Source organism: Bos taurus, chromosome 27 (genome assembly GCF_002263795.3).
Source record: "Bos taurus isolate L1 Dominette 01449 registration number 42190680 breed Hereford chromosome 27, ARS-UCD2.0, whole genome shotgun sequence".
NCBI classification, from domain to species: domain Eukaryota; kingdom Metazoa; phylum Chordata; class Mammalia; order Artiodactyla; family Bovidae; genus Bos; species Bos taurus.
In genome coordinates this window covers 33,428,383-33,448,388 of record NC_037354.1, presented here as the reverse complement: position 1 = coordinate 33,448,388, position 20,006 = coordinate 33,428,383, and the positions used below count along the sequence as shown (strand labels likewise).

The 20,006-nt window shown below is 42.0% G+C and overlaps 1 protein-coding gene across 5 annotated transcripts in view; it reads left to right on the top strand.

Annotated features, from left to right (window-relative positions):
* The window catches only part of NSD3 (nuclear receptor binding SET domain protein 3), a 102,681-nt gene that overhangs the window by 76,097 nt on the left and 6,578 nt on the right, over positions 1-20,006 (top strand). For 3 of the 5 annotated variants that reach the window (XM_059882211.1, XM_059882209.1, NM_001075595.3), the window contains 9 exons: positions 1,601-1,747; positions 4,967-5,123; positions 9,748-9,950; positions 10,974-11,086; positions 11,642-11,911; positions 16,137-16,253; positions 17,752-17,893; positions 18,896-19,002; positions 19,628-19,832. In XM_059882211.1, coding sequence (XP_059738194.1) covers positions 1,601-1,747; positions 4,967-5,123; positions 9,748-9,950; positions 10,974-11,086; positions 11,642-11,911; positions 16,137-16,253; positions 17,752-17,893; positions 18,896-19,002; positions 19,628-19,832 — 1,461 coding nt within the window. The remainder of the gene's footprint in view (positions 1-1,600; positions 1,748-4,966; positions 5,124-9,747; positions 9,951-10,973; positions 11,087-11,641; positions 11,912-16,136; positions 16,254-17,751; positions 17,894-18,895; positions 19,003-19,627; positions 19,833-20,006) is intronic. The other 2 variants (XM_059882210.1, XM_059882212.1) reach the window with 2 other exon arrangements.

The following is a 20,006-nucleotide window of genomic DNA, read 5'->3' as shown; positions in this document are numbered from 1 at the left end:
CAGAAACGTTCATTTTCTTTTCCAGCATTTTACAGAAAATGATTCTAAATAGATCAGATGCTAGGATTTGAGAAGGGCTTAAAAGTTCTCCAGAAGTAAATGATATGTGTTCCTTTATCAGTTTTTATAGAGGGTCTCCTTTTTTAAGGGGATCTATTGTAATAAATCCACACTTATTAAAAGGGATACTTCAGTCCTTTATGTTTTGGCGTTAGGAAACTTAGCTTGTGTTGCAGTTGTTTCTCCCTCTGCACAGAGGATTTTTGTCTTAGTTCCTGGTTATTGGTTGTTTAAAATCATTAAGCTAATTCTTAAAGTCTGAAATATCTGGAAATATTTTTGGAAATGCTTCAGTGTTTAGAGGAACAACCCACCTCCCCTGCCCCTCATGGTGTTTGTCATAGGTGCCATTTCAGTGCAGTAGAGATTCTTCTGCATTCCCTTTCATCTGGAGGGTGCTGTAAAATAAAAGTTACTTAGCATTCTAAGTTGTTCTTCCCTATTTAAAAGCCACTGTACCACTTTTCTCTATTAAATGTATAAAATTCATTCAACATTATATAACCTTTATTCAAAGATTCTTCTGTATTACCAATTAGCAATTTCAAGTTCCATTCACATGAGAGATATTTCCTGAATCTGTCTCAGTGTCGAGCAGCACCAAATGAAGATAACATCCACCAAAAATAATAAATGGTCACCCCTTTAGAAACAAAACTCTTCCCTCTTCTCAAAAAGATCTCTGCGAAGCTGCTGTCATGATTTGTACTGTAAAGTCTTAGATTGTTATAAACTGACCGGTAACCACAAACAGAAAGTTTCCCTGGTCCTGCAGGTCCCTCAGCCACAGGATGGACTGAACTCGGGGCAGGAGGAGGAGGGAGTGGGGAGAGGTGTGTGCTTCAGGTGGGTTAGAGCAGATGGTGTTTCCTCCAATAGGACAGCTGTATTAGTGGATTGAAAGGACATTTTTATAAACCCTTAAGTTGGTTATTATCCTAGCAGGACAAAATTTTAAAGATTTGCAGTACCTCAGTGAAGTTCAGCAACTCACAGCATCTTTAAAATCATGTATCATACTGATAAGAGGAAAGCTTCATTGTCTGACTGAGAAAGCTGGAATTTGAGGGTATCTAAAGATCTTAGCAGAGAGGAAGAGAGGCCCAAGTCTGCTGTTCAATGCTGTTTGATGTATTGAAGGTGACCAGCGTCTCTACTGTGTCATGTAGACAGTTCTTATTTCCACTATTAAGTGATACGTCATTTTGTTCTTTGGGTTGTCATCATAGTCCTTCTAAACATTGAGGAACATAGCTCTGTTTTCCAGAGTGGGTTTTCAGAATGACATCAAACACAGTTTAATCCTCAAATACGAGTCTTTTTTCTGGGTGTGTAGATTTCTGTGTAGAGATAAGGCACTGAGTAGCCTAAACTCCCTTTACTAACTGTAGAAAGCTTTTTCTGTCAGATCTTTCTTTTTCTTCATATTCTTTTTCCCCCACCTTGAAGCACAGCTACATAGTAGGTGTTGGTTTATTTTTCCTCATGGAATCATGGGTAGTTTCATTGCAGCTCACATCTTTCTGTTTGTCTCGTATAGGGCTGATAGTGCAGGACCATTCAGACCCCATGTTCAGTTCCTATGCCTATAAGTCCCACTACCTACTGAACGAATCAAATCGTGCAGAGTTGATGAAATTACCTATGATTCCTTCTTCGTCAGCTTCCAAAAAGAAATGTGAGAAAGGTAATAATCAAAATAGTTTATCTCTTACTTTTATTTTTGCATTTCCTATTTTTTTTCTCTTTAAATGAAGGGGGAAAATGTATGCCTGTCAAGCACCATCTGTTGCTTTCAGTAAATTCTACCTTGGTGGCTGTGACTGTCTTCATATGGCTGCAAAATTATTAAAAAGGGCTTAAAATAATTCTGCTATTACAAATTTTTACTTACACTTCTTGAATAAATTTTCACACATTCCATATATCTGTAGTTATTAAAATTGAAAGACTAGGATTCTGCTTAATATAGAAATGTATTCTGAGACCTCTTTCTCTTTTGCCTGAACTACCATTCATTGTAGAATAGAAGAGACAGGATGTAATTTGTTACTAACTTTCAACTAAATAACAAAATAGGTTATTAAACAGAAGGGAACAAAGATAGCTGACACTTAAAATTTTGACTCTGGAATACATTCTGTCATTTTGTTTCTTAAATGTTTGCTATGAAACCTAATTGCCCTTCTCTCAGGAGACATTGGTGGGCAGCTGGGAGAATGCACAAATACTGGAGCTTGAAAGGCAGCCCAGCAGAGCTGAAGAATAACTTATGGATAATTTATACACAGAGAACAAAGAGCTAAATGTATATCTTTATATTCTCCCAGTTAATTTAATCTATGGAAGAAAAATCTTGTGTTTTGCCTTACAGAGCCTACGTGTAATGCAGGGGGGGAAAAGTAGTTTAACAATAATGTATTATTGGGGGAGTTATTATTCTAGAGGGTAAGATAAATAACCTAGAAGGTGAAGGCCTTTTCCGGTATACATTTCCGTTATGATCTGGGGCCAGGCTCAGAATCTTTAAAGAAAATTTAATTCATTTTTTTTCTTTCTTTGTGTTGCCTGCTGCTGATGTATGTTTGCTGTTTGTCAGACATCTGAAGTAGCGACCCATGACTAAAGGAAAGTATAATTAATCAAGTTGGTTAGAACCCATGGAGAAGGAGGCTGAGAGACTATTGACTTTTTTGTCTGTTTTCCATTGAAGTCACAGTATGGCATCTTACTGGTGATACCACCTGTTTCCAAAAAAAAGATGGACATGGGTCTGACTAATTCCATAGTGCAGTAAAATTAGACTACCCAAGGCATTTTAGGAAATGCCTGATTTCCCTCCTGGCGCCTTTATAAAATTAGACAAATTCAATTGTTGCTTACTTTGTGTTCAGTACTCGGTATTGGCCTTGACATGAATTGAAATTATTTTGAGCCCTCTGTTTGCTTAGCTTGAACCGTTATCTTTCTTCTCTCGCACCCTAAAGCAGTTTTCTTGCATAGCACCAAGGTGGAGTGTTCATATTTTTATTTTTCTATTTCCCTGTGTATTTTTGTCAAAAAATCGTGATGATTTTCACTGATGATTCAGGGTCTGTATTTCCTCTGAAATAAGACTTAAAATTCAGGACTATTCCATAATGTTAAAAATGGCCAGCCTGACTTTTCCACGTCAACCCAAAGAATCACATGTCCTCAAAGCTATTTGCAAAGACCGCTCTCCCTACTGGTCATTTCTTTCTGATGGAAAAATGAATTATTTCATTTTATTTTAAACTTACAGAAGAATTCCCTACCTAGGCTGAGACCACTCAGGCAGCTAATCTCTAGGTTGGAGAATTGAAACAATTAATCCACATTGAGATCTTCAGACAAAGGGGAAAATCCAAATGATGGAAGTAAAAGCTTTTAAGCAGAGGAAATATAGTAATTTAATTCATCACTGATTGTACATGGATTTTCTTTTTGTTTTTATGTTAATTAGTTAGAAGTTTGAAAGTCTACAGGAAGACAAGATTTTCTGGAAAATTGATAGCAAACACTCAAAAGGTTGGAGCATATAATTTGATAAAGTTGTATAGTGGGCTCTTAACCTTTTGCTTACAAGACTTTAAATCTCAGTACACTCATGGGTTATAGACTTGGTTTTCCAATGAAAAAATGATTTTTTTTTTTTTACAGTAAATGTCTTTATTGTATTTCATCTTCAGTGATTAACATTCTTCTCTGTCACTTGTTGAAATACCTAATCTCCCCTCAAATTTCTTTAATTTTTTGCATTTAAAAATAATATTGTTTCATTTGCTGCACCTGTTTTTGTCTTAATACAGAGATCATTTTGTTTTTAAAAGGAGAGGATTTTGCTAGGCTACTTAAAGAGATCTCCTTGTATGTTATTCTTGATTCTACCTGATGCTTCTTTCATGCTATAAAGCAGTGGTTCTCGATATGATGTCAGAAAATATTACAAACAAAATTTTGAACTATGTTTAATATTTCAGAAAGTCTAACAGAATCAGCCATTTGTGCAAAATACAGTTGCATGAGTTTCTCTGTATTTGGCTATGATTTTTAACAATTTAATATGATAAGACTAGTTTTGTTACTGGGATCTGAAGCTCCAATTGGCTATTAGATATTTCTGTAGTTAATTAAAACATAAAAATTATTGTGGCTTTTTAAATGTTTTTTTTTGTTTTGGTGGGCTTTTTGGTTGATAAAATATTTGAAAACATGAGTCCATGGGAAAGAGAAAGGGGATCCTTGGTGATGAAAAAGTTGTAAACCACTGCTATATAGCCTGTTTGACTTTCTTTGTCTTTCCTGAAAAGGTAATGATAATGTAATCACAAATTCAAGATCCTTTTGCTTTTTTGTATTCTTACAAGTGAAGAAAAAAGTAGTGGTCAGCCTATTGGCTATTTTCATTCTCGCTAATATTGTTATAAAGGGATTTAGTTAGCTGTGCCACTGGATTAAAATACAAAGCTGACCATTGTTTACTTTCTTAGCTCTCAAGGAGAAAAAAAGAGTACATATTTTTCTGAAAATCTGTTCTCACATCTACTCAAGGCTAAAGATTTTATGCACCTATTTGTCATATGTTAAGAGTCTTAACCCCCAGCTAAACCAGTGCCTTATTAGTCCTCATTTCAGAGGGGTGAAGAGTCATATTTTTCCTACTCACAGTTCCTCACATGCTCTGAGTTTCTGGCCACTGAAGCCCTCCCTAGGAAGGACTGAAGTAGCTAAGTCTGTTTATTGTCTTGTATTTTAATCCATCACTATATAACTCAATCCCTTTGTTAATTTCTCTCAATCTGAATCACATTTAACTGAAAAGATAACTTTCTTGTCTCTCTCTTTCCTCTCTTCTTAGTTATTAAGACTGTTTGTTTGTTTCAAGGTGGACGACTGCTCTGCTGCGAGTCGTGTCCAGCCTCCTTCCACCCGGAGTGCCTGAGCATAGAGACGCCTGAAGGCTGCTGGAACTGCAATGATTGCAAGGCTGGCAAGAAGCTGCATTACAAGCAGATTGTTTGGGCCAAATTGGGAAATTACAGGCAAGTTTTTCCAAGGACAAAGAGGAAGTATTCAATCACTGTTGAGTAGTTCACAGTCTGTACAAGTGTGGCCAGGAAACAGGTACAACACACAGCACAGCCACTTCCTCAGAAAAAGAAAGAAAAATTTTTAGTCTGGGTTTTTAGAAGACTGGGAAGGTTAGTGGTGGTTAGATTCCCCCACACCGCCCCCCGCCTTTTTTTGGTTGATTGACTTTTGTTTTTAAGTTCTGAAAGTTATTTTATCCTAATGAACTATGGTACTAATAGGATTTGGAATAAAAGGTTTCATATGGATAGTGGGGAAGACTTTTTTCTTTTTGCATTCTAATTAGATTTATGTTCATTCCTGGTTTCTAGTGAAGTTAACAGTTTATATTCTGGCCAAAATAACTCTTTCTGACCCAAAATCTGTTTTATTATAGTTCTAGCTAGAAGCTCTAAACTGTGTGCAAAGAGGGAGCTTTTTAGACTTTAGGGAGAGAGGTATTTCATTAGGAGCCTTTAGTTCTTAAGGGAATGAAGCAAGAAGTATGCATGGGTGCCATTATTTTATTAAATCTTTCTCCTCTTAAGAAGCCTATTTTTGGACCGCCCTTGAGCCGGGGTCGCGGGGCCAGGAAGTCGGACCCCCGAACCTGAGTGGTCGCCATGGCCAAGTACCTGGCCCAGATCATTGTGATGGGCGCGCAAGTGGTGGGCAGGGCCTTTGCCCGGGCCCTGCGGCAGGAGTTTGCAGCCAGCTGAGCAGCAGCGGACGCCCGGGGACGCGCAGGACACCAGTCTGCGGCCGAAAATTTTTCTTTAAAAAAAAAAAAAAAAGAAGAAGCCTATTTTTAACAAATCTTCACGCAAAAGGATAGTGATATGTTTTTAAAATTTTACATTCTACATTTTGAGGTATATGCTTATTATTTTACTAAGAAAATGGATGCTATTCAAAAGAACACAGTGAAGTTCTGCTTTTCAGTTAGAATCCTAAATAAGTTTCCATAGAATTTCAAACATGCTGTAATTTTTTTAAACAAGAGTTCTGTCATTTTCTCTGTTTTAAATAAACTGCTTGCTTACCTATTTAACCTTAAAAACTTCATTTTTAGCTGACATGAGGGGCATTGAGAAGCTCCCCTCCAACCAATTTTTTTAACAAATGACAGGAAACTTCCATGTTCTTTTTTTTTAAAATGGACACTTTGACTATATAAATAATTTTCCACTTTACAGCAAAAGATATAAATTTTAAAAGGCAAATATCAAACCAGGTGTACTCGTCTACTCTCAGTAAGAAAAGAAAAATACCTTCCTGAAGGAAAAAGGAGCAGAGAAAGAGCCAGTTTGCAGAAGAAGAGCAAGTGGAAAATAAACATGTGAAAAGTGCCCTGCCTCACTAAAAATGTACATGAAAAAAACAAAGTTTATTTTCAATTAACAGGCTGGCAGAGATTTAAGAATACTAATTCTGCAGCTCAGGTGGGCCTGGAGAGACAAGGGCTCCTGCACAAGAAAGGCATCATGTGACAGAGCTGAACTGTGCACCCCTGGACCCCGCACTTCCCCTTCAAGGAGTGAATCTAAGGAGAGACACTGGACACGCGGGCAAACTTGTCCTGTAGGGATGCTCATTGCAGTGGTGCTTCTAGGTGCAGAAGGAATCCAGATGGCCAGTCAGTAGGCGATGTGTCAATCCATATTGCAGGATGCCTAGAAGACAGAAGAAGGGTAATGCTCACGGTAACATGGGAAATGGCCTCAGTGTACAGTTAACCTCAGGAAGCACGTTAAATAGTACATAGGTTATCTCTCCGTATACGTATACAACTTGTAAAAATTGGAGCTTGCGATATAATACGTTTGTATTATTACCTGGAAAAAACATCTAACGTTAATAGTCTGAGGCATGAGATTATAAGGAGGAAGCGTATTCAGCTTTTCTGTTACACATTTCTGCGTTGTTTTAATTTTTAAAAGAAACTACATTTTTTTGTGTGTGTATAAAACTACATTTAATAATTTTAAAGGTATGTCCTTTTTTAATTGAAGTGTAGTTATAGTGTTGTGCTAATTTCTGCTGTTACAGCAGACTGACTCAGTTACATACATACATACATTCTTTTTTATATTCTTTTATGGTTTATCACAGGGGATTGGATATAGTTTCCTGTGCTCTACAGGAAGACCTTGTTGTTTATCCATTCTCTACGTAACAGTTTGCATCTGTTAACCCCAGGCTCCCAGTCCTCCCCTCTCCCTCCATCCCCTTGGCAACCACAGGTCTGCTTTCTCTCGGAGTCTGTCTGTGTTTTGTAGATAAGTTCCTTTGTGCCATGTTTCAGATTCCACATAGAAGTGATGCCATATGTACTGGTCTTTCTCTGACTTCCTTCACTTAGTATGATAGTCTCTAGATGCGTCCATGCTGCTGCGAGTGGCATTTTTCGTTCTTGTTTATGGCTGAGTCATGCTCCACTGTGTAGACGCACCGCATCCTCTTTACTCGCTCATCTGTCGGTGGACAACTAGGTTGTTTTGTAAATGCTGCTGCTGTGAACATAGGGTGCGCACGTCTTCTTGAATCCTGGTTTTGTCCAGGTCTGTGTCCAGCAGTGGGGTCGCTGGCTCATGTTGTAGTTCTGTTTTTAGTTTTCTGAGCACCCTCTGTACTGTTCTCCCTAGTAACCATACCAACTACATTCCCAGCAACAGTGGAGGAGGGTTCCCTTTGCCTCACACCCCGACCAGCATTTGTTATTTGCAGACTTTTTAATGATGGTGATTCTGACTGGCACACAGAACTTTTATAATTAAAAATATATATATTTTCCAGGAGGGGATAGATACAGGTTTGACGAATAATAGATAAGATATTCCCGGATAGAAATATCAGAAATAGTAAAAAGGCTTTGTTGTTGTTTAGTCACTAAGTTGTCTCTGACTCTTGCAACACTATGCACTGTAGCCTGCCAGGCTTCTCTGTCCATGGGATTTCCCAGGCAAGAATACTGGAGTCAGTTGCCATTTTCCTCTCCAGGGGTTCTTCCCAACCCAGGATCGTCTCCTGCATCAAGCCCTCATCTCCTGCATTGACAGGTGGATTCTTTATCATTGAGCCACCAGGGAAGCCCCAAGGCCTTCAGATAAATTTCAGAATGTTTCCTTTTTAAAACTTTCTTTTGTCTTTAAAAAAAATATAATTGACATTATGTTAGTTTCAGGTATACAGTATGATGACTCGACATTTGTGTACATCACAAAACAATCACCACAATAAATCTAGTTAACATCCATCACCATATATAGTTAAAGTTAGGCCCAAAGCAGAGCTTGACAGGCCAGTGACATTTTATCTGCCTGATTTTATGTCCATGGACTAATTCGTAATGTATTTTTTTCAATCAGACCTCTCTGGGCCCCATGAAACTTTCTTTTCAATGACTAGTTATTCTGATGTGAGACTTCCTGGGGGAGACGTGGGCCTGGAACAAGGATGGCAGAAATCATACCCCCGTCTGTCTGAGCCAGTGTGTGTGGTTACCACATGCACCCCACATGTGGCCTTAACACGAATCAGAAATACAACCACTGCCCAGCCTGCTTTGAGAGGAACCAAATACTGATTACACAGAATAGTGTTGTTTTTAGCAATTTGAACACAGGCTTCTACCCACGTTTTAATTAACCCACAGGTGAACATGGGGTGCTTTTAGGTGACGCATGTTCATCACTTATCTTCCCAATAATGCCATTCATTGTTCATCAAGTAAATGGTTTTATGAGGCATGTGTAAAATGCGACTGAAAAACATTACGTCTGTGTGCACCTACTGTTGGTATCAACGATCGGATGTACTACGGGGACCCCCCTCAGTTCCCGACCTGCCCAGTTGCAGGAAATCTTCCAGCGCACCTCGCAGGTGGCTCCCCCAATGATCACTGTGGACCAGTCATCACGTGAAGCATGGTTTTTTTCAGGCCTGTCCCAAATCCCACATCTATTATGATCTAAGATGAATTAGATTCTGAAATACACACTGATAAAAGCCTAGTACATTTGGCCAGAAAATATTTTATCCTGGTTGACTAGAGAGTCAGAAAATGCCAGTTTGAATGGGAGCAGGCATTCTCCCAAGAGTTTATTCTGATTAGCATCAGTTTATTCTCAAAGGATTCCCTTGACTACCAGGAATAAACTTCTGTAGTTTGAAAGACAATCTTGGAATTTAGAATGTCACATTTGGAGAAAAATGTGACTTTTCCAGGACTGAATCTGGTTTGGAATATTTTACTGGCCAATTCTAATTCTTAAGTTGTATTGTAGGTTCACTGTTAACCTTATTAGTGTGCTTTATTCTTATGTATACTTTTATAAATATCAAATATTAATATTTAAGGAAGAAATCAGATCGGGTGTTTAGGGCCTAGTTTGTTTAGTCTGTGTTCACCATTTCACGCATTAATTCATTCATCAGTATGTTGTTAAATGACTTGTGCTTTGGGCAGGATTAAAGGTAAGCGAGGTGTTCTGTGTCCTTAGATTTGCAATGAAAATTACACAGTACGAAACCTGTGTCTTTCGGCTCCTGCCAGCCGTGTAAAGCATAGCACAACTCTCCATCCTCCGCTTTCAGATGGTGGCCGGCCGAGATCTGCAACCCCCGGTCTGTGCCGCTGAATATCCAGGGCCTCAAGCATGACCTGGGCGACTTCCCCGTGTTCTTCTTCGGCTCTCACGACTACTACTGGGTCCACCAGGGCAGAGTGTTCCCTTACGTCGAAGGAGACAAAAGCTTTGCCGATGGACAGACCAGTATTAACAAGACCTTCAAAAAAGGTACGTTGGACGCCATTCACCGTGGCTCAGAACTGACGCTCCTGTTGATCTGTCCGCACGCCTCACTCATGGAGGACACGTGCCGGTAGGGAGTTTCACCAGGTGTTATGACCTGGCGTCCATAGTTTCCAGTCACGTTAGAACCACCTCACAATCCAATCACTCAGAAAAACCCGTTCAGTGGAGTAGACTGTGCTGTGTGTGTGAAAGAAGTTTTCTCAGTGATCTTACTACAGACGTGGAGATTTTTCTGGGAACGCAGAGTCTCCTTAATTAAGTGAAGCACCTTTGCCACAGAAGAGTAGTCAGCACTTCCCATGAAGAGCCTTACAGCTGTTTTCTGTAAAATTTTTTGCTGTCTAATTTTGTTAAACTTTTTTTTGCTGTGTATTGAGGTAAATCCCATCTACAAACAAGGTTGTGATGGTTTCAGGTGAATAGCAAAGGGACTCAGCCGTACATATCCACGTGTCCATTCTCCCCCAAATTCCCCTCCCATCCGGGCTGTCACATAACCTTGAGCAGAGTTCCCTGAGCTACACAGGAGGTCCTGGTTGGTTATCCATTTTAAATATAGCTGTGTGTTCGTCTCCATCCCACACTCCAGAACTGTTTCCCCACCCCCTGGCAGCCATAAATTTGTTCTCTAAGTCTTAACAGCTGTTTTTGCAACAAGTTGACGGGAAGTTTAGCTTTCTGGGGCAGAGTGAAGTGAATTTAAATCTGGTACAAGGTAAAAGCTGCTGTCAGGTTCCTGTGGAAACCCCTGACCATTGAAGGGGGGCCTCTTTTCCATGGTGGCAGCTTGCACAGAGCAGTCAGTGTTCAGCTGCAGATGAATTATATCCCATTTCAGTGTTACTCTATCCTGGTGGTAAATGGTTACTTCCAGGACATAATTTTAAAAAGAAAACCTCAGGTCCCATTTCGTGCATGGGGAAGGCAGGGTAATAACAACTCTCCTAGTGGTTTTTGTTTATTTGGTGTGGGGTGTTTTTATGCTTTGTCCGGTCTTATTGGCAGCGTTGGAAGAAGCTGCAAAACGTTTCCAAGAATTGAAAGCACAAAGAGAAAGTAAAGAAGCACTGGAGATTGAAAAAAGCTCAAGAAAACCCCCTCCATACAAACACATCAAAGTGAGTCTTCACCCATGAAAATGCTGGTATTTGACAGACAAGGTGAAACTGCTCTCTTAGTAGTTAGAAGGCCCCGACTGGCTTGTAAAAACTTTATGCTGATTACAGCTCAGTCTGTGCAGAACAAGCTTCTGCTGGAGCATCCGCTGGGAGCCGAGGCTGCTGCGCCGGGAGGGCGAGGACTTTGACGAGTGAGCCCCTCATACTGAGGAACAACACGTTTGATGGGAATTTCTGTGCTTGCTCCTCAGCCTGTCCTGTAACCAGCAAGAGTATAGGGATTTAGCCCCTTTCTTCCAGAGAGCCCAGAGCTGTTTTCAACTTTATGAAATGGTCATCAACTGATAGGAGGGGAAAGACACAGGATAAATGAGGACTCGCGTCAGGTTTTGGTATTTTTGTCAACTTAAGAGAGGCAGCTGTTAATCTCAGCTTACTCAACTGGGGAAATCCTTTCTCAGGGTCACCCCACAGGCAGTAGCGGGGCCAGGCGGGCCTGGGTGTCTCCGATGTCCTGTTCAGATTCCTCCCTCCCACTTGTGATTTTGTTGCCAGGCCAACAAAGTGATAGGAAAGGTACAGATCCAGGTGGCAGACCTGTCGGAGATTCCCCGCTGCAACTGCAAGCCGGCCGACGAGAACCCTTGTGGCTTGGAGTCCGAGTGCCTGAACCGGATGCTGCAGTATGAGTGTCACCCCCAGGTGTGCCCGGCGGGGGAGCGCTGCCAGAACCAGTGCTTCACCAAGAGGCTCTACCCGGACGCAGAGGTCATCAGGACCGAGCGGAGGGGCTGGGGCCTCCGGACCAAGAGGAGCATCAAGAAGGTAGCACGGGGCGGGGCGGCAGTGGGTCAGACCAGGACCCGTGCCTCTCAGAGTGTGTCAGTAAGGATTCAGTACACAGGGATTCATTCCACAATTCTGAAACTTCTCAGGTTGAGAGTTTGGTACTTCTGGAGCAAGTAAGAAATGGTTAGAAGAGCAGATGGTAAAGAATCTGCCTGCAGTGCGATCCACGTTTGACCGCTGGGTTGGGAAGATCCCCTGGAGACCGGAATGGCTACCCACTCCAGTATTCTTGCCTGGAGAATCCCATGGACAGAGGAGCCTGGCGCACTGCAGTCCATGGGGTCCCAAAGAGTCGGACACGACTGAGTGACTTTCACTTTTCCTGTGATCAGTCATAAGAAGGAGAAGGGATATTGGTCATTCTATCTGAAATATTTTTTACTTGTTAAGCAAACTAGATTTAACATAGGTAAAAGGAAAAATAGTGAAGTTAAGAACATACTGGACAGAAACTAGCAAACCCAGGACTTTGCTCCAACATTGTAATTAACCATGAAGCCCCAGTCAAGTCACTTAACCCAGGGGTCTCCAACCTCTGGGATCTAATGCCTGATCTGAGGTGGAACTGATGTAATAATACTAGAAATAAAGTGCACAATGAAATGTAATGCACTTAAATCATCCCGAAATCATCCCCCCTCCCCCATCCATGGAAAAATTGTCTTCCATGAAACCAGTCCCTGGTGCCAAAAAGGATGAGGACTGCTGACTTAACCTCTCTGAGCCTCAATTCCTCTATCTCTAAAATGGATATAATAAACCCTGCCCTACATGTGAAAGAGTTGTGGCTAGTCTCAAATTAGATCATATATACAGAGCAGCTAGAAAAAGTTGAGATCTTTAATACTTATAAATTATCTTCATTCTTATACTTTGAGGTAATTCTTCAAAGCAGTCTCTTTGTTTAACACAGGAAATGTGTGCCCATTGTGGAAAATATTTTAATCCAAATAACTCAATTGAAAATCACCAATAAATCCTACTATTCACACAGTGGCTTTTAACCTTTAGAGACCCTGAGAATCTTCCAGGGTCCTTGTTACAATGAGTGTCAACTGAAATATTGGTGACAGGCCTAAATAATCTGTTTTTTAAAAAGTTTGTCTTCTCCACCTAGTCCCCACCATCACCTTCTGATGTGTACAACTTACAGCCATGTTCTCTGAGAGAAGATGGGCCTAATAGGAATTTAAAATTACTCTTGGCATTTTTCTGCCTTAAAAAAAAAAAATCACCTTTATAATGAAATGCTGTATAACATAGAACAGAAATTCAAACAATACAAAAAAGATAATAAAGAGTGAAATTCCCCAATTCCTGCCCTCCACACCAGAGAAGACCATTGTTCTTAAGTTGGTGTGTAGCCTGTTAGAACTTTTTCTGTGCAGTTACTACACACAAACGGAGAGAGGTTAATAAAAGGAGACCATGATCGTCCAGGCTGTGTGGCCTAACCGGGGCTGTAGTTGAGCAGGAAAGAAGTGGTTGGACTTCTGACATTTCGAAGGTAGCACCTGCAGGATTCGCCAGCTCAGTGGGTATGTGGATTGGGTTGCTTGGTCAAAGGCCATCTGCATTTAAAGTGTCATCATATAGGGACTTCCCTGGTGGTCCAGTGGTTAAGAATCCACCTTGCAGTACAGGGGACACGGGTTCGATCCCTGGTCTGGGAACTAGGATTCCGCATGCTATGGAGCAGCTAAGCCCCTGTCACCTGAGCCTCCTTCGTTGGTAACATGGAGTTGTAACCACTGGACCGCCAGAGAAGTTCCAGATTTCTGCCTGCTTAAAAGTTCTTTATTTTGTTACTTTTAACCACAATTGAATTCACAGTTAATGGTTTTAAGTCCAGTAAGCAACTCCTTGAGGCTAAAGATTTGTCACTTTTTAGATGCCTAAAATATTTCTTTTACAAAATAACTAGACAGATGTATTCACAACCATATCGAGTTGACAAGACTTAACATACCTCGTTTGATATCAGCACTTTTTTTCAGTATTCACCAGTTTTCATAGAATAGTAAATAGAAACCATAACACATGGTTTCAGACCTTAAAAAGCCACAGAACCCTTTCTTCAAATGAAGCCTTGACTTGAATCTCAAGCGTGTCAGGCAGGTAAAGTGGAGCTGATTTGGTCTGAACCCCCTGCTCGGTCTTCAGTCCAGAAAACTCGCCATAAAGTAAGGTATCACCAGGTGGCAGTGCAGCCAAGATGCAATGAGACCCACCTGGGAGGGCGGCGAGACCGCGGCCGGGCCAGGTGTTCTCAGCGGCCAAGGCCCAAGTCCGGACCGCGTGGAGGGAAAGCCATTCAGGGCCGACTGCGCACAGTACGTGCCCGTGCAGAGCTGTCCTGTCTCGGCGTCTCAGGCGGAGGGGAAACGCGGCTCCCTGTCCCATCGGTTACAACGGGGGAGAGAAGCCCCCAGAAGCGTGCTTGTGTGTTGACCAGGCCCAGCCGAGAGGAGCTGTAGCTGCTTGAAGCAGACGGGCCCTCGCCCATGTCCCCTGTGGCCAGCCAGCCGGCCGGACGCCCAGGCTGACCCACCATCTCCCTTCTCTCATGCCAAAGTCACAGTCTCGTCTTTTTATCGGTGGGAAAAGTCTTTTTATCGGTGGGAAAAACCTAAGTATCCATACGTAAGGACATTGGCTTATGCTTTTAATGACTCATCAGAATCAGAAAAGACTACAGTGCTTCTCTTTAGATGACTGATGCTCTCGGTTCTGTGATACTGAGCAATGAGCGGTGAGCACGGCTGGTGAGAACTTGGGTTGGGGGCTGGGGGAGGAACACAGGTCTAGTAAAAACAATAGCAAATACATATTAATTTACTCCCTGAAGACATTTCTCTGCCTCGGAAATGTATTTTTAACACCAAGAAATCCTATAGTTAATGTTGTTGCCCTAGATTGAATCAGCCAAGTCTTCGAGGTGAAAGGGTGATTCATGATTATGCATTTATAAACATGAGAGGTTGAATGTACGGTATTTACGCTTATTTTAAAAAGGAGCTTATTAGTACACACCTGTTAGAACAGCAGAATGAAAAACAGTGACTATCCCATGGGCTTCCCTAGTAGCTCACCTGGTAAAGAATCTACCTGCAATGCAGCAGACCCTGGTTCGATCCCTGGGTGGGGAAGATCCCCTGGAGAAGGGAATAGCAACCCACTCCAGTATTCTTTCCTGGAGAATCCCATGGACAGAGGAGCCTGGTGGGCTACAGTCCACGGGGTCACAAAGAGTCAGACACGACTGAGCGCACACATACCACATGCTGACGAGGACGTGGGGAGGCCGGCGCTCTCATACATGGGGAGTGTGTGGTGGGAACTCAAAATGATCCCGCCACTCTGGGAAATAGCTTGGCAGTTTTCTAAAAAATTAAACATATGCTCACCATATGACCCAGCATTTATCCCAGAGAAATGAAAACCTTTGTCTACATATAAACTTTATCAAAATGTTCACAGCATCTTTATTTGGTAATAAAAGCTTTATTTGTTACTCAGCAGTAATGAAACAATAAACTATTGATACCCACAACAGCTTGGCTAGATCTCAAGGAAATTAAGCTTAGTTTTTCTTTAAAAAGCCAATCTCTAAAGGTTACATATTGTGATTCCATTTATAGCACACCCTCAAAATGATAAAACTATAGGGTTGGGAAGGTCCTACTGTTTAGCCCTGGGAACTATATTCAATATCCCATGATAAACCATAATAGAGAAGGATATAAAAAAAGAGTCTGTGTGTATGTATAACTGAATCAGTCTGCAGCACGTCAGAAATTAACACAACTTTGTACGTCAACTAAACTTCCATAAAATATAATTAAGGAAAAAACGATGGAGTTGGAGAACAAACGAGGGACGGAGGATGGGCAGGGTTGTGAAGGAGCGGTTCTGGGCCTCTGTGTTGACATGACTGTGGTGGTGGCTGCCTAACTGCCCACCTGGTAGAACTCCGGAAACGCACGTGTGTACACATAACAACACACATGCACACAAACAAGTGCTTGTGAAATCCTCAAAATCTTGTCCCAGTGTCAGTTTTCTGGTCTTCCTTTGTATCGTCATTCTGTTTCCAGGAAGGTTTTGGGTTAATTCTCTTGGGTTACACATGTGGTGTTTGGGAATGCTTTCTAACACAATACACTAATTGTTCCTCTGCATGTTGCATGCTCCTCTGCAGGGTGAATTTGTAAATGAATATGTCGGCGAATTAATTGATGAGGAAGAATGCAGATTGCGAATCAAGCGAGCCCACGAGAACAGTGTAACTAATTTTTATATGTTAACTGTTACCAAGGTAAAATTGCTTTTTTTTTTGGTAAGAACAAAGGATTTTTTTGGTTTAGTCTCATAGTCTTAGGTTGAATTCCGTTTCCTTCCTCTAATTTGGTTTCATTTCAAGCAAAACATAATGGTCTGTGGTAGCCAGTATGCGTCCCGCTGTAATATGCTCATTTTACCAGAATACAAATGTGAGGGATTGTCGCAGGTCACGTGACACAGCGCCGTGCATGAGAAGGTGACCAGCAACAAGGTTAACATACCCGGGTTTGAGCCTCAGCTCTTAGTCCTGGAAGACCTGGTCCCCAGTTTGGTTATCACCAAGGGAGAGAGTCACCGCTGTGATTCTAAGTCACAAACCACCAGGAGAGTTCTGCTTTAGCAAAAAAATCCTAACTATAAATCATTCTGTATATTTAGACTTTTTTTTTTTAATGAGTCAGGAAAAATGAATGCTGTCAAAAGAGACAGTAAAACTTCTGATTTAATACATGCAACTGTGGGTGTTACTTGAAGCACATTCACTGCAAAACCTACTTTATTGAATTTCTCCAACAGTCCTCTGATTTATAGGTGACGAGAAACTGAGGCCCAGCCATGAGAAATGATGTGTTGAATATCTTGTTACAGCTTAACGAAGTACCTGTGTTTCCTATGTTCCAGGCTCTCTCTAAAACTGAATCAGAATAGCATTAAAAGAACTAGAAATCACTGAAGAGTATTAGTTTAACTGTTATGTCACTGAAAGTTTTACCACTTTCACAAACAGATAATGTATAAACATAAAATGCCATTTATTCATGGCTGCCGACTGTCCCCTTAGCTCCCAGCCCCACTGCCAGTGACCCCTGCAGCCATCCAGACAACACTAGGGGGCTGTGTCCTCCAGAGCCTTTCCGGATTATCAGAGTGTAAATTCAGGGAGCCAAAATGTTGGGCTTCTTACGATACCTTGAACTTTCATATAAGTAAATGTAAGTGACAAAGATTATATCCCAGACTCTAGCTTTTCCATCAGCCAAATCTCCCAAGTCTTTGTGCAGAGAAGTGTCTCGCTTCTGTTCCCTCTCTCTTTGTGGCCTAAGTTCTCGTCCACCTGCGCCCCTGGCCCCCAGCTCTGCTTCTCGCTCAGAGCAGGGGTGGCAGCAAACCACCATCATCCCCGTCTCAATTAACATCCTAACTGAGCACGCTCTGCTCAGAAAACACCTTTCCTTCAGCCCCACACCCAGCTGACATTCTAAGTGGCGTTATCTGCAGTCTGTTCCTAGAAGCAAACTTTAAAAGAACCCAGACTTCACATTGTCTTACTTGCTCTGACTTGGTCTCCATGTAGAGAAGAGGACTCGGTCAGTCGTCCAGGAGCACATCTGTGAAGCTGTAGGTGGTCAGGCCTCGGCTGACGGTGCTTGGCGCTACCCTGGGGCTCCTGCCTGCGCTGGGGGTTTCTCCGACACGCTGATGCTCAGTTTTATGTCAAAGGAGCTCTCTCTTCCTTTCTTTTCTTTCTGAAGGACCGTATCATTGATGCTGGCCCAAAGGGAAATTATTCTCGCTTTATGAACCACAGTTGTAATCCAAACTGTGAAACCCAAAAGTGGACCGTGAATGGAGACGTTCGTGTTGGGCTTTTTGCTCTTTGTGACATTCCTGCAGGTAAAAGGAACTTAACTTGCTTCCTCTCCCAGGACACTCTTCAAGTTTTGACCCTCACATATTTATTCAAATAAAATAAAGAGCTGTGTTTAGAATTATCTGTCATTAAGAAGTAAAACTCTATCCTGCAAAAGGGAGATTAGTAGAAGCAAATTCGTTCTCCAAATGATTGCTGTCTGTTTAATGTAAGCAGATGTTTAAACTTTTGTTTTCTTTTTTAATTTAAAGTAATGAGCCTGCGTTAACATCAGCTGGTTTCTTGGGCTATTTGTGGGAGCTTTCTTATTTTGTTTTTTAGTTCGAAAGAGCATTCTGTTCCAAATTAGACATAAAAAGCTTTTTGAAGCAGTCACTGCTTTTATTTTTCCTTACCCATCCACCATCATAACAGCAGAACTTAATTTCTCCTTTGTTAGAAAAATGGGTGGGAAGGGAAGTGCCATAACTGAAAGGGATTTAAACTGTTTCTAGCACTCACTGTGGATTGCTGAGGAAGCTTGGACCTCCTAGTTTGAATCCCTGGGTCTTCGGTTTGTATAGTAAACCTGCATTTAGAACTCATTTTCTGATCATAATGTAAGACATTAGCTACTGAACATGGTATGGTTGTGACAATTCCACGGTCATATTGTTCACTTGGACACTAGGTGTGAAATAGTTTTAGAAAAAGAGGCCTGAACTAGAGCCTGTTTTTCTTGAGCACAGGTTTCAGATTCTCAGTCTCTCTATCATAGTGTTTGACCACTTCAGTGAAAAGGCTATGATGGCCTTTGCAGAATATTTCTTTTGCTTTAATCATTGGTGGATGGGGACGTCTTCTTCTAGCTTTTGTTTGTTTGTTTGTTTTCCTTTTCCCCATCACTGTGTTCAGTGTGGAACAAGGAGGAGGGAAGGGTCTTCATATCAGAATCATGTCTCTCTTATCAGTGTGAGGCTGTGTCTTTGACGGCTTCTCTCTTCCCCGGGACTTGAGTATGAACAGTTCTCTCTCTTGTGGCCTAGGGATGGAGCTGACATTTAATTACAACCTGGACTGTCTGGGCAACGGCAGGACGGAGTGCCACTGCGGGGCAGACAACTGCAGCGGCTTCCTGGGCGTGCGCCCGAAGGTCAGTGGTAGGGAGGGCGCTGCTGGAGAACCGTCTCAGGAAGAGTGGGCCAGATGGTTTCATCTGTCAGGTTCCGAACATGTTTGTATTTCTGATTGAACTGGAAGTTAGTAGACTCCTTTTCAAAAACATTTTTAAAAAATTCACCTTACCCTAAAAGCCACCCAGTTACACACTTTAAACTGGTGGATTTTATGGTTTGTGAATGATATCTCAGTGTCTTTGCAATTTTGAAGAAAAAGCACCTATTCAAAAGTCAGTGAAAATGAAGCACAGTTTTTTAAAATAGAGCAGTGTCCTTCTTTTTTTTTTTAATTTGGCTGCACCAGCTCTTTGTTGCAGCACATGGGCTCTTCTAGTTAAAACATGTTGACTCTAGTCCCTGACCAGGGATCGAACCCAGGCCCCCTGCGGTAGGGGCACAGAGCCTTATCCACTGGACCACCAGGGAAGTCCCAATAAAGCCTTGTTTTTCTTTCATTTCTGTTACGGGACAAGCCCTTCTGGAGTTTTATCTAACCGGACAACAGATGGATTTAAGTGAACCTGAGGTTGTAGGATTTTCCTTTTCCGTAGCGCTTCATGCGCTGTGATCATTAAAACTATGGTCCCTCTTTCCCACCAGTCGGCATGTGCCTCCACAGCTGAAGAAAAGGCCAAAAATGCTAAGCTAAAGCCGAAGCGACGAAAAATCAAAACGGAGCCCAAGCAGCTGCACGAGGATTTCTGTTTCCAGTGTGGGGATGGCGGGGAGCTGGTCATGTGCGACAGGAAGGACTGCTCCAAAGCCTACCACCTGCTCTGCCTTAACCTGCCGCAGCCGCCCTACGGTGAGCGCCTCCCCCCCGCCCGCCACGTCCAGCCCCCTGTGGGCCATGCGATGGGCAGCGGAGAGGACAAGTGGCTGGAGCAAGCAACTCTCAGTGCACGGGGGGACGCCTGTGGGCGGCAGGGCTGGGGTCTTGTGTTCCCTGAGGTGGGCAGCTGGCTCTTGTGGTGTGGAG